Raw genomic sequence first — 14566 nt, forward strand, 5'->3', positions numbered from 1 at the left:
GCGAGGATAAGAGTGCTCTGGATTTAAAAAATACAGTGAATGCAATAAAGAAATGATATTAAAAAAAAGGGAAATTCCGTCAAAATTACTTTTTTATTTTTAGAGGACGAGATAAACAGGTGCTTTTTTCATAATTCTCAAAACGGTTTCTGCAGATTTTTTTTGTTTTGTTTGTCTGCTTTTCCTTTTTTCCTTTTTTATTTTCTTTTCATCTGAAATGCGAGGAATTTATGAGGCTGTGAAGCTTCAGGGTGGCTATGTATCAAGAAAAAAAATAGTTCTGTGCGGTTCCGTTCTCAGTCTGGCCTAGCTGAAGCAGGGGATCCTCCTATGGTGGCTTTGGTATACTCTCTCTCGCTCCCTCCCTCACTGTTACTTCTCTACCGGTTGATGTATATAACTATCTGTGTTTTTTGTTTTGTTTTAATTTCTTAATGCGCTATGGATGCATGGGGTTCTGATGAATTTGAGAATTTGTAGTTCATTAGAATTTGTAGTTCATTTCGAGAGCTCTATTTGTGCTATTTTGTTCTGGAGTTTTCTGTACATCAACTGGGAAATTTGTGATAGATTTAGCGTTTTGTTTCCGTTTTCTGACTGTTCTAATTTGTTCTCCTTACTAGGTAATCGCACTGCTGAAATTGCGTTCTGAACAGTCTGTGAATTGTGTTGGTGCTTGGCAGGAACTTCTCATCACGTAGATTCTCCACCGGCGGATAAGTTGATCATGATTTTGGGATTTTTATGTTATCTCGGGAACCATCGAAATGAGTTTTTAAGTCACGATGTCGACGGTCGAGGTGCAAGACTGTAGTAGAAGTTGGAGAACTCCTCCGAATATTGGATGCGAATTTCGCGGCTTGCATGCAACTCAAAAGTAAATAAAAAATGGAGGGTTCTTCTGGGTCTGGTTGGCAGAAGTCTGACAGTTCTAGGGCATTCAATACTTCTGGAGTCTCAGACAGGAACACAAGGCTTCTTTGTCCTGAAAAAAACACCACTTCTGGTGAGGCGTCACAGGACTCAGGTTTTATAAGAGAAAGAGATAGAATAGGGTTGGCTCAGGGTGATCAGCCCACACGCCTGGGTGGTTTATCTGGGGCGTGCGGAGGTGATGTATCAGTTGACCCTTTTGTTCACTCTATAGGATGGGGTGATATTAGCTTCAGACAGTGGTTAGATAAACCTGATCGGTCTGTGGATGTCTATGAATGCTTGCACATATTTAGGCAAATTGTAGAAATTGTTAATATAGCGCATTCTCAAGGAATTGTTGTTCATAACGTGAGGCCTTCCTGCTTTGTCATGTCATCTTTTAACCATGTCTCCTTCATTGAATCGGCATCTTGTTCTGATTCTGGCTCAGATTCTGTAGAAGATGGATTAAACAGCAAAGCGGCTGAGATTAAAACACACACATCTCTCCTTCCTCATGGTGTGCATAAGAAAATAAGTTTAGAGAGTAAAGATATTGTACCTGTCAGGACTTCAATATCTGCTTTGTCAGAATCTAGCTGCATGCTGTCCAGTGCAGTATACGCAGCCCGGGCATCTTTAATAGAAGATAGTGAAGAAAAGAAAACCAAAGACAGGAGAAAAGGTGACGAATTAGAAGTTGAGAAACAATCTTTTCCAATGAAACAAATACTATCAATGGAGACAAGTTGGTACACTAGTCCCGAAGAGTTAGCTGGCGCTCCAAGTACATGTGCTTCAGACATATACCGATTAGGGGTTCTCCTATTTGAGGTTCATAATGAAAATTGTACAACTCTTATTTTAGTTTTTATGTTTTAATTGCATGCATCCTGTTTCTGTATTATTGTAATATAAATAAAATTGACTTCTAAAAGGTCCTATATAGCTAGTGCTGTTTTTGCTGACACGGCTATTCTGCTTGTGACCAGCTATTCTGTCCGCTCAGCTCAAGAGAAGAAAAGAGCAGAACCATGTCAAGCCTTCGACACAGAGTTCTTCCTCCAATGTTACTTTTGAAGTGGCCCAAAGAAGCTTCATTTTGTTTGTTGTTACTGCATCCTGAGCCTAGCTGTCGTCCTACACTGGGGTAATGTCTCCTTTCCACTTAGTTCCAGGATATAAAAAATCTTAATTAGGTTAGGTCCTTGTAAGCACTTAGTTCTAGGAGATCAAATATCTAATTAGGTCCTTGTAAGCTTCTTCTACTTGAGATCTTTGGTCGGCTGATATTCTGAAATCAGTGTCTGCTCATATTAACAGCTCATAATAGTGAACTAAAAAGATAAAGTCTATATGTCTTGTAGTAATTTTTGCACTGATGTTTTTCATTTGAATCAGATTATATTTTGAAAAGGAGTTTAGAAGCTTACATATGTATGTGTGGATGTGTTTGTGAAGGGAAGATAGGTTATGAATTATTTACCAAAAATTATATGTCTAACATGCTAATCAAGTCGAACCACTTTTGGTTCTATTTGATTGCATAACACAAGAATTTGCAAAATGATTAGGCTAAATATGACCTTTTATATTTTCTTTGAAATATTAATGCGCCCTTTAATCACCTTTAGTCTCGCTGAGAGAATCAGCAGAATCTTGCATCATAAACCACTTGCACATCTGGCATGTAGAATGATAGAAAAGGAAATGTAATGGGAGAAAGTGATTTTATAGATTGTAAATGACTCTTGTACCCTGATTCTTAAGTTATATTAGAAACAAATAGGAGTAAGTATCATATAGGTATAAAAGACATTGTACACACTTTCCCAATTTCTTCTTCTTTCCTATCAATAAACCGAATGGGTGGTAAGAGCAGGCATCTGGTATTTGCAATCATTTAAGACAAAGTTGTACAGTCTTTGTTATTCTTTGCTTTCCTGTAGGTAGAAATATTATTGTTTATATGCGAAATTCTGCATTTGAATTGCTTTCATAAACTTTAATATGTGGTATGACTGGGAATATGGACCTGACAGATCAAAATATCAATAGTTTTGCGTTAAATTAAGTAGATACTTTTTTTTTCCCCAAAAAAAGAAAAAATAAGATTCATCTCCATTTGCACCAGGGAGTTGTTGCAAAGTGATTTCCTCAATGAGCAGAGAGATGATATGGTAGAACGTGAGGCAGCAATAGAGCTTAGAGAAAGCATTGAGGAACAAGAGTTATTACTAGAGTTCCTCTTGTTGGTTCAGCAAAGAAAGCAAGAAGCTGCTGAAAAGTTGCAACATACTGTTTCTTTTCTGTGCTCAGATATTGAAGAAGTGACCAAGCAGCAGGAAAGATTTAAAGAAGTTGCTGGCTCTGAACGAGGAAGCAATAATCATTCAGCACCGAGCTTCCCGTCCATGACTGGCATTGATAGTGAGGATTCTGCTTGTCTAGGTAGCAGAAAACGGGTGAGGCCAAGGTTGCATGTTGACAACATTGAGGAATGTGATGATAACATAGGTGATGATCGGAGAAATTGTGGAAGTGTTCTTTCAAAAAGTTCTCGGCTAATGAAGAACTTCAAGAAATTAGAGTCAGCATACTTTCTAACCCGATGCAGACCGTCCTATTCGTCAGGAAAACCAGTGGCTAGACATTCACCTTTAAGAACTGATGGTAGGGGTTCCTTTGTCATGTCTGAAAGAAGCTGCATCAATAACTTGACATCAAAAGAGCACTGCAGGGACAGTAGAAGTGCTTGGATAAATCCTTTCCTTGAGGGTTTGTGTAAGTATTTATCATTTAGTAAGCTAAAGGTTAAGGCTGACTTGAAGCAAGGAGATCTTTTGCATTCCTCCAATCTTGTGTGCTCGCTCAGTTTTGATCGTGATGGAGAATTTTTTGCTACTGCTGGAGTTAACAAGAAAATCAAAGTTTTTGAATGCGACACAATCATAAATGAGTGTCGTGATATCCACTATCCGGTAGTGGAGATGGGTTGCAGGTCAAAATTGAGTAGTATATGTTGGAATACTTATATCAAAAGTCAAATTGCTTCTAGTAACTTTGAAGGTGTTGTTCAGGTAGGCTAAGGCTTGTGCTAGGTTGTCTGATTTCTTATGACAATATCATAACTTACATTATTTTTTATTTTTTTGGATTCAGTTATGGGATGTGACAAGAAGTCAAGTGCTATCTGAAATGAAGGAGCATGAGCAGCGGGCGTGGTCTGTTGATTTCTCATCGGCAGACCCAACAATGCTAGCAAGCGGGAGCGACGATGGCTCAGTCAAGCTATGGAGTATCAATCAGGCAATTCCATTTTTGCACTTGGTGGATGTCAGCTTTGAAACTAAACGTACTGCAGTCATCTATTGCATGCTTAATATAATTAATTCTGGATGTATGATGAGTTGTTTCTCTCACTTGGGCTGGTACTGCAGGGAGTTAGTATTGGCACCATCAGAACGAAGGCTAATGTGTGCTGTGTTCAGTTTCCTCCGGATTCTGGTCGATTCCTTGCATTTGGTTCCGCAGATCATCGAATATACTACTATGATCTCCGCAGCCTAAAAATGCCCCTCTGCACGTTAGTTGGACATAATAAGACTGTGAGCTACATCAAATTTGTAGACACCATGAACCTTGTCTCAGCATCCACAGATAACACTTTGAAGCTTTGGGATTTGTCAATGTGCACCTCTCGCATAATAGACACACCAATTCAATCATTTACAGGTCACACAAATGTGAAGGTGAGTTTGTTTCTGACTGTAAATTTGTGTAAATTTGTGTATTTAACGCCAAATTGCATTTAGTGTGAAAATTATTTTGAGTTAGGCCTATTGAGGAATTTGGTTTATTATGGGCTCTTTTGCTCCATGCTGGTACTATTTAGTTTGTTAAATTCATAAATGGAAAGCAACAAATAAATGTGCATTACGTTTTTTTCCCCCCAAAAGGAAAAAAGGGGGGGACGAGTTATAGCATAGTCAAAGGAACTCGAGTAAAGATCAATACCACATAAAGAAATGGGCGCTTGTGTGTAAGATTCTCACGAATCTTTTCAATCACACCCCAATCTTTTTTTAATGAAAAAATGATTTGATCAGAAATGGAGTTTGATTGCAAGGAAAGTAAGGTAACTGGAGGTTTTCTGTATCCCTGGAAAAATATATTCTTCTAGACAGTGGAGAAACTTTGTGATATGCTTGCTATATTTGTCTCCAGTCATTCTCATTTGTCCTGAGTTAAAATTTGATCTTTTCTAACTTCACAAAGATCAACTTCCCAATTTATGAATTTCCAAGAAGGCTGGCTACTATCAGAAATGTGGATTCGATAAAGTTGTGGTGTATCTAGAAATGGATTTCGTAATTAAGAGGTTTTCCAAGCCTAGGCTCTTAATCTACTTCTATTACTAAGTTTTCAATGGTTAGGCAGTTAGGTCCTTGATAAAACTTAGCAAGAGTATTATTGAAAATTACCATGTTCTCTATAAACATTCTTGTCTTGACGAAAGAATTGGATAGTTGCTTCTACATAGCATTGCGATACTCCCTTTATCCATTTTGGATGGGTCTTTGTCATCTTATGACTAGATAATCATGGATTCAAGAGTCTTTGTCCAAATCATATGGAGATCCAGAGAGAATCATTTCATTAACTATTAGGCATTTTAATCTTTTGGAACAACTTACAAATTTATTAGATCTTTCATGGAAGCCCTAGATATTGCAGATAATCCCAAGCAATTTTAAGAATGGACAGTTGCGTGATCACGGACTTGTGGTGTCTTTTTCTTTTTCTGGGTCAATGTCTTTTGAAATCTTATGACTGTTTCTATAATATCAGTCCATGAAGTGTCTCATCTTGATCTGCTTTACGAAATCCCATATCCTGTTGGAAATCAATTTGCAGACTTGCCTGCAAGGGACCAAGGTTGAGCATCTGTATGAGAAACAGATGCAAAATTGGGCCATGTCTAACTGATTATCGGAGAATTTTGTGTTCCGTATTTTAGACCAAGTGGGACATTTTGTTATCTTGCTGATTCATTTTTCTTTGCTTGCAGAACTTTGTGGGGTTGTCTGTGGCTGATGGTTACATTGCTACCGGTTCAGAGACAAATGAGGTACTTCATAAGCTCTTTAGGTGATCTTAGAGGCAGTTATAGTATATATTTTTCTAATTGAATTTCGATCTTTTCGATTTATTTTACTCCTCCGGTTCTTATTATAAGACCCAATTTGACTTTTTATTTGGTCCTAATTATAAGACCCAATCCATTTTGTCTCTTATATTTATGCATTTTTTTCCAAGATAATCCTTCTAATAATGATAGTTTTAGCCAATATACTTAATTAGCAAGGATATTTTAGGAATGACAACACTTATTTATTATAAATAACCAACTTAACTTACTTCCTTAATCTCCTCAAATAAGTCAATTGGGTCTTATAATTAGGACCGGAGGAGTATTATTTATGTTCCAATAAAGATGCATTGCATTTGCTTCTGCCTTTCTCATAGCTATAATTGACAGAAGACATTATCTGATTCCGAGAAGCCCCTGTGGCTATAAGTGTATGCCTTATAGCATGTCTTGAGAAGTGGGCATTCGTGAAAAATATCGTATTTTTGTATCTTAATAGGGAGGGGTGTGTCCAATTCAATGGTAGCAAATGTATCTGGCATAGTGATATTAACAAAGAATACCCGTCATGTGCCTTCTTCATTTTGCTGTTTGTCTGCTCTGGTCGTGCTGAAATCTTGAATCCACCAGATCGAGATATATATTACCCTGTTTTCCGTCGTTTCTTAGTTTTTCTTCCTCATTGTCTCCTATTGTTTTCCTTCTCATGTCTTATGTTGTGTGGATTAGGTTTTCGTATACCACAAGGCATTTCCCATGCCGGCATTATCATTCAAGTTCCAGATGACAGACCCACTTTCTGGGCATGAATTGGATGATTCTTCGCAGTTCATCTCTTCAGTTTGCTGGCGCGGCCAATCGACTACCTTACTTGCGGCAAATTCCACCGGAAATGTCAAAATTCTGGAGATGGTTTAGTCAAAGGTTGTTTGAAATAGCAGATTGTTGGTGTACATGAGGTGACAGAAGGGGGGCTTTCGCCTTTCTGTTTGCCTTTAAAAGAGGGGGGCAAAAAAAAAAAAAAAGGTTATAGAGAGAGATATACAGATTCTGTGATTTACTTTTGAAGTTGTAACATAACAAATTTTTGCATAAGATCATAGCGGAAGCAGTCACAAAGGAGAGTGAGATTGATCTTTGTTAAAAGATTTCTTGTAGATAAAATTCTATATTAATGAGAAGAAAAGGTGGAAAATGTTTAGATTTTATTATTATTATTACTATTTTGATCTGTGTATATTCGCCCCTGAAAGAATTTCTCTTTGTATATTATCTCCATAGATAGAAACCGGTTTCAATGTTGTGCGATTCCCATTCAATGGTTTAAATTTTAGATTTTCTTTGCCCAAAATTTTTTATAGATTTTCTAGATACTGATTTTTAAATAAAAAAATAATTTTTGAAAAAAGAGGCAGTTGATGTATTATTTTTATTTTAAATTTTGCACACATTAAATTACATTCTTAAATTATGAAAATAAATTTAATTTAATCTGGACTATTTAGATTCAATGCACATCGCCCCCGCATGAACCTTTTGTTTTACGCGAGTCAGCTGAAAATTTTGCTACTTATCCCCCCCGGGGGAAAATCCTTATAAATCCTAAGAAAAGAATGGCGAGAATCCCAAAAAAATATTTTTGAATTTTAAAATTTTAAATCCGTCTTACTTATTACACTTTAATAACAATTAAAAACACTTAAAAAACAAATAACAACACACTTTTGTAGTCATTTGTGATTTGAGATTTTGAAATTTCAGATGTTTTTTTTTTGGATTTTTTCAAAAGAATATCCTACTTACTAAAAAAATTTAATAATAAATGAGGAGCATCAACTTTTTTGTTCATTTCCTCTATTAAAAATTTGGAGCTTGTCATTTTTTTTGCCACTAGAACTACTGTTAGTAAAAAAATTTATAATTATATTCCTTTCTTGAAATTACATAAAATTTTCCCTATTTTTTTAATACCCAGAGAGAAGATTTTGGTACTTGTTCGTCACTTATTTTGACACACAATGAATTAATCGAGTGTTCTTTCATGAATTATTAATTCGTATTTTTATATTTTTAAAAAATACTTTTAAGACAAAATTTCTTCCGAAAGCACGTTTTTTAATGCTTTTTTTCAGTATGCTAAACTCTCCCAATTGTTTGTATTTACTAAACTTACTTTATTTTATGTTATTCTACCTATTAATCACACTGATCAGAATTTGACCCAATGTCTAATTTTGGCGCAATTGATTTTTTTTCCCCCCAAACAAAAAAAAAACGATATTCGGAGGGATCAAGTGGTCGAACACAGATTTAGATGCACTTTGCAAGAATGTAAATACAATTAAATCGTTCAAATCTTTTTGAGAATATTTTTTAATAAGCTTACTCGTATAAATATTTATTAACCAAAATCAAATCCATCTCAATTTTTTTTTATTGCCCAAAGTATCCTCCCATTCAAATGTTAAAAGACTAATATCTCAAAGTACTGTCAAACACTGTAGTAGGATCCCTTCTAACAGTTTTTTTTCCCATACATACTGTCTTAAAAATCGAACCTAAACCATCACTTGTTGGTAAATCCACCTCGATTAAATTCATACATGTTTTGAGTGTTCTTAGGGTTGTGTTACTATTCGACCCAAACAAGGGTTTTGCATCGCTAGGCTTGAGATTCGAACCCCAACCCAACGGATTGGCTTCGCCCCTGCCGTTAAAAAAAAGAGGATATTTTAAAAAAAAAAAAAAAGAGAAGAAAATTTTGATTCCGAACAACACCATCTTATAGTAATAAGATATACGTAAATACTCAGTTATTTTTAAGAGAACTTAATCTCCCTTATATTTAGAAGTTAAAAAAAAAAAATTACCAATGAGACTGAATAATGTCCTAAAGAATTGGGTTACAGTCGCAAGTTGCCACTCCAACATCATAGCAATCTGCTGGAACGACGTGCGGCCATGAACAATAACATCAGAAATTCCATCTCTCTGCTTTTTTCCTCCCATGAATGGAATCCTATTTACACTGATTCACACCGACTCTAGCCCTCAATACCAACCTCCCCACAAGGCTTCTAAGCCTCAAAGCTCCAGGACCAGGTTTGATTTCGTTAAGGTTGCCGACCTCAGAGCATGCAGGTTTCCCAGAGCACCAACCACCAGGTGTGAACATTCCTGCTTCCCTGTGCAGCAAATCCTTATCAATCAAATCCAATGCAGCGTCGTCTTGCTTAAACTTCCTAGCAAAAGGAGCATTGCTTGCTATTATATTTCTTGTGTCGTTAATGTTAAGGACACGCGGGTGTTGTCTTGGGGGGTTGTCCCATGAAATAAAGTGCAAGTCACTGTTCACTGCGGTTTTTGCAAATTCAGGGACGTTGCAGATGACCGTCTGAAAATAGCCTTCTGGGGAAGACACAAAGTTTGTGTAGTACATTAGAAGTGTCCTAGGCAAGTTGTCCCAACCCCATACAACGTATTCCACAAATGAACGTGACAGAACCATCCATGCTGATCCTGCAATTTAAGCTAATCTGATTTCGTCAAACACACCTTGCAAACCAGATAACAGATTGAGAATCACTCATACATAGTATGGTTCAGTCTGTAATAAGAAAATCAACTTTTACTTGGCCAGTGATGTCTTATCATTACATCCTTGACATGCTTATATGTTTATACACGACATACTGAATAAATAAACCGACCAAAATAGAGATTTGTCGGCAAACACATATATATAGAGCGGGGGTGGGGGAAGAGATCCAATATGCATAGAAGCATGATAGGAAGATTCTCGGTGAGATCCATCTTAACGTGAATGGGACACCAATAGAATAATTACCATTTGAAACTGCTTTGTAGCTGATTTAGAAAACCTATTAGATTGCATCTCCCAAGAGACTACTGCCATGCAACACAGAAATGGAAGGATATTCATTACTAGAAAAATGGGACAGTTTCAAGAATCTAAATGGGGTTGAGTGGATATGGAACTTCAAGAAGGCAGATCAAAAGGATAACACCACGAAGGTACCAAGGAACCCTCATTACTTATGTTTGCTGGGACCTTTGAAAAGCAAGATTTTAAAAAATGTTCTCAATTGAAAATAACAACAGAAATCATTATGTTAATGATAGTTTTCACAGAGCCTGTACAGATATGACCGTTGCTGAAAACTCATTTATGCTTAAAAGTTCCTAAAGGGAAAATTCTTGGTCGACGGTGTTCACCAAACAGGGGAGAACATAGACAAGACATTGATGGTTCAGTAAGCAGGGATGTACTGAGTACTTGCCGCAGTTCAGGCCGCTAGCCCTCTGAAACTAACGAACTTTAAGGAGTGATAAGGGGTCTTGCACTATGTTGGGGGAGAAGGGCTGAAGAAGAGGTCCATGTTTTCACTAGTTATGCAGAAGATTTCAACTTGGTTACAAGACATAAGACAGCAGAGCATCCTTAACGAGATCTGATTGAACAAAGTAGGATGCTATGGACTAGGAACTGAAATATTTCAATTACTTTTATCTACAGAGAGGCTGGCATGGGACATGATAATGTAGATGATTTTTGCTCCATTGATCATTCACTGCCTTGTTGCAAGGAGATGTTGGATGATGAAAGGTGGTTAGCATTAGCTTATGGATAGTTGTTGTGTATTCTCTCATTTTTTTCATCTATAGTTTCGTTGTCCATCCCAGACAAAAAAGAAAGGCCTATTAGAGTTCCATCTGCTCATACAAAAGAGACTTACAGAAGTTATCTAAAGTATAAAGAATGCATGAAAGCGGTCTTTTGAAACATGAAAAAATGGGAGCATCCGCAGAATCCAGTGGCTTAGATTCTCTTAGACGTACCATTTCGAAATTAGCAGAAGTGAACCTTTTGAAAATCAAGCAAACCCAAAGATCAATCACTATATGGACAAGCAGATGAAGGAGTTGAAGGGGAAAGCTAACCAGTGAATAGTTTAAACGCAGTAGGCAAAGTTCTTCCAGGAGTAACCCAAAATATATCAGATTTGTTTGCCATGTAAAGCCCTGGGTCTATCATTAAAGGCTTTGCTCTTTTGTCACTGCAAATCATGGTTCAATCAACAGTATAAACAAATCAAAACTTGTCTGTTTCAGGAAGCAGAAGCAACACAGGAGAACGGGGCTTACAACTTCCATCCCAACTGACTCATGTGCTCAATGAAGTTAAGATTTCTGTCTAAACTCCAGAAAGTGTGCAGAAGATCTGAACAATTTGAAACAAGAGGGTTAGAAACAGAACAGACAGACTAAACAAAGAAACTGAATGGCAAATATGCAATTTGATCTGATGCAGATACAAAATCACGAAGATGAATAAATCTAAACGCTATATCATCCAAGGATTGGTCTTTATATAGACTAAATATTAAAACAAGCACAAGATGAGAAGCTAACCATCTTGGGTCACAAGAGGATAGTCTGAAGCACTGAGATTAATAAACCAATCCCAATCTTTATTTCGCTTAAGATGAATGGCACAAGCATGAAGGGTGTTAGATACCATGGTTGGTCCTCTATAAGTGACCATATTAGCCTTTTTTATCATAAAAACATTTCCAGTTTTAGCAAACAGAGGTTGCTTTTCAATTCTAGAAGCAAGCTCCAACCTTTCCTCCAATGGCGATTCAAGGTCGAGATGAACAACATAGTAGTTCCGAGGGTGGTAGAGAGCGAAAAGGGTCCTCCAAAGCTTATCCAAATCACCCTTTGAACCAGAGATCAAATAGGCAAAACGAGGAATCGCAGGTCCAGAAGGAGATAGAGGAGGAGAAATCTTAGTCTCCACAAAAACTGAGGATGATGTCTGGTTTGCGACCGTAAGAGATGAGACGAAGAATGAATTGATTGAGCTTATTGAAGAGACAAAGCCGGTTTTAGAAGAAGCAGCTAGGAGATATATAAATATTGCAGAGCTCAAGAAGAGAGGAAATAGCCATTTGTTCTCCATGCCCATTACTGAAAATTCTCATTCATCTCTCACCCTCGAATACACCATTAATAGCTGAAATGAAGTTGTGCCTTCGAATAGTCTCTGTTAAATCAAAGTCAAATATCAGACTCAACACATAAATCATGGTCTAATTAGAAAAATGACAGGCAGCGATGTAGGAAATTAAGACGTGCCTAACCACACGCATTGCCAATAATCAGGACAAAGCCTCGAGCATAAATATTATCGTCATCGTCAACTATGAAAGAAGAATGAACCAGCAGTAAATTAATTAAATGGTTCCTAAATTTTTCTTCCTAGCATAAATGCCATCATATCCTGGCGATAGATTTCGCAGGTTTCAGCACAGACACCGGATTACAGAATTCTATAGCCAACAGTATTTCTAATTTCCAGTATAACTGGAGAGAGCGAGAGAGGGAAGGAGTTTCTGGTGAGCCCAGGAAAAAGGATCATCAGAAGAAACAGGACAATACCCATTAAAAAATAAAAATAAATTTTCTGACAACCCATTTAGTAAGCACAGCAGAAACATTAAAACACAAGCTGAAATATGCAAGAAATAATCGATAAAACACAGAGCAAACCAGTTTCTGAAGCAGACCAAAGTTGCAGCCGTCGGGGTTCAGGATCAAGGATGATTATATAAGTATCAGGAAAAGCTCGATTCAGAGATAGACTCGCTGAGAGGGCCAAAAAGGGTATCTTTTTCACAAGAACACAAGAAGAACGTTGGTAGGTGTAAGAGTGAAGTATTTCAGTTTGACAGAAAGAAGCCTGAATCTAAAACATGAGTTTAAAGGCGTTTCTGTCACTGAGAGAATCAGCTGGGAAGACGGGAACTATATATAAGCAAAAATTAACTGTGGCCTTTAACCGACAAATTTTGTTGTGTTGTGTGATTTTCTTGTTTTTCTTTTCGGCTTCCGAGAGAGATGGTGCTGTTAAATACAGCCCTATTCAGAGTTCAGAATAGGGACCCCTTTATGTCAGGTTGAGTCAATGAATAGCAGGCGTCGAAGTGTCAAGCAAGATGTTGAAATACTCAATGGTAAAAAGTGAATGAATCTGAAAAAACCTTTAAAATACTTTTTAAATTAAAAAAATAGGTAAAAAATCCCTATTTAAAATTTTAATTAGTTAAAAAGACCTGAATAAATTTGAACAAGTACAATTATAATTCGTGAGTATAACATATCTTTCGTTGTATGTAAATAACTTTCATATTGATCATTATTACACATCATAAATGATATATTGCACACACAAATCATACTTGTACTTATTCAAATTCAGATCCTTTTGACTAATTGAAATTTCAACCAAAGATTTTTTACTAATTTTTCCCTTAAAATTTTAAAATTTTAAATAGGAATTACCAAAAAAAAATTGTATTATTATTTGTGTAGTCAATTCCTAGATAATAATTAAGACTATTTTAAAATTTAAGAATTTAAAATATATATAATAGAATTTTGTGTTTGCGGCAAAAATTAATTTGTTTAAAGTACATATGACAAAAAGTAAATTTTTTTATAAAGTATATATTAAAATGATTTTAAAGGGGCTAAAGTTGGTGTCAAAGTCCACTAAACTTACTGAAAATTATTTTAAAAAATTCATTTTTTATATAAAGATGCTACCTTTTTTTATGCTTCATCATTAGTTGCATGGCTGTGAGGGTTATAATGCTCTTGGTTAGTATGTGCATCATAATTTTGTAGATCAAGTAAAATTTAACATCATGATATTATTTTCTTAATACACTTTAGCACATCAAATACTATTGTCACGTTGTATACGCCATCTTAATTTTATTCATAACTTTAAAATACTAAATGCACTATAAATCAATCAAAAAAAATAACATTGGAATACTAAATACATCATAAATAAAATTAGAAAGTTTAATGTAACTAAAAAATAACATATGCTTTGCTTTATCCTAATTTTTTGGTAACCTTTCGGTATTTTTCTTAAAAAGCATCTCACATTATGTGAGAAATGGAGTTCTTTTCTTTTTGCATATCCACCCACTTATTTAGGGATTAAAGTAGTAGTAACTCCTTCGCTCCATACATAAAATAATGTTTTTTAAATGAAATTCTAATTCTAATTTCTCCCTCTGCCTAAGCTTATAGCAATAATTATCTTTTTAACCACGTGCTAGTAAATTAGATCTCCACTTTCTGTAATCTTCAAGATTAAAGTGATCAAACAAAGACCTTATTTCTGTAATCTTTGATACAAACAAAGAGCTTCTATTAAACCGAATATTGAGTTTTACGTAATTAATTATGTCATCCGCTGTGTAAGCTAACACGGTCTTCGTGGATTTTTTTTATGCAAAGGTAAAAGAATCTAAATTTACGGAATCATTATTGTTAATTAAAAAAAAAAGGACGTGCTAATTTGGTGTAAGTTATTTTTTTTAATAAGAAATTTTGATTATGAGGTGGGGAAATTTTAAATACTAATTCCACTTTTAAATATAAGACGTTATTTATAGT

The 14566-nt window shown here is 35.8% G+C and overlaps 2 protein-coding genes across 6 annotated transcripts; one reads left to right on the forward strand and one right to left on the reverse strand.

Moving 5' to 3' along the window:
* The first annotated feature begins 245 nt into the window (after positions 1-245).
* Positions 246-7290, forward strand: LOC114748702 (protein SPA1-RELATED 3). Of its 4 annotated transcripts, XM_028937151.1 has the most exons (9): positions 246-342; positions 684-1068; positions 1105-1749; positions 1908-2065; positions 3050-3995; positions 4078-4224; positions 4356-4667; positions 5987-6046; positions 6797-7290. In XM_028937151.1, the coding sequence occupies exons 2-9, from the start codon at positions 889-891 to the stop codon at positions 6983-6985; spliced, it is 2637 nt and encodes an 878-aa protein (XP_028792984.1). In that variant the 5' UTR covers positions 246-342; positions 684-888; the 3' UTR covers positions 6986-7290. The 4 variants fall into 4 exon arrangements, with proteins under 4 accessions (XP_028792984.1, XP_028792983.1, XP_028792985.1 ...); XM_028937150.1 differs by having other exon boundaries at positions 684-1749; XM_028937153.1 differs by lacking the exons at positions 246-342; positions 684-1068 and having other exon boundaries at positions 1627-1765.
* Positions 7291-8816: 1526 nt separating this feature from the next.
* On the reverse strand, positions 8817-12952 carry LOC114748705 (beta-glucuronosyltransferase GlcAT14A). 2 transcript variants are annotated; one of them, XM_028937158.1, is made up of 5 exons: positions 12661-12952; positions 11501-12137; positions 11234-11309; positions 11030-11145; positions 8817-9586 (listed from the first exon to the last, which is right to left on the reverse strand). In XM_028937158.1, exons 2-5 carry the CDS (start codon positions 12057-12059, stop codon positions 9087-9089), a joined length of 1251 nt encoding a protein of 416 aa, XP_028792991.1. In that variant the 5' UTR covers positions 12060-12137; positions 12661-12952; the 3' UTR covers positions 8817-9086. The 2 variants fall into 2 exon arrangements, with proteins under 2 accessions (XP_028792991.1, XP_028792990.1); XM_028937157.1 differs by having other exon boundaries at positions 12644-12952.
* Positions 12953-14566: the final 1614 nt, after the last annotated feature.

The sequence above is a fragment of the Neltuma alba genome, unplaced genomic scaffold (genome assembly GCF_004799145.2).
Source record: "Neltuma alba isolate B1F8T4 unplaced genomic scaffold, ASM479914v2 tig00005777_pilon, whole genome shotgun sequence".
Lineage (NCBI taxonomy): Eukaryota > Viridiplantae > Streptophyta > Magnoliopsida > Fabales > Fabaceae > Neltuma > Neltuma alba.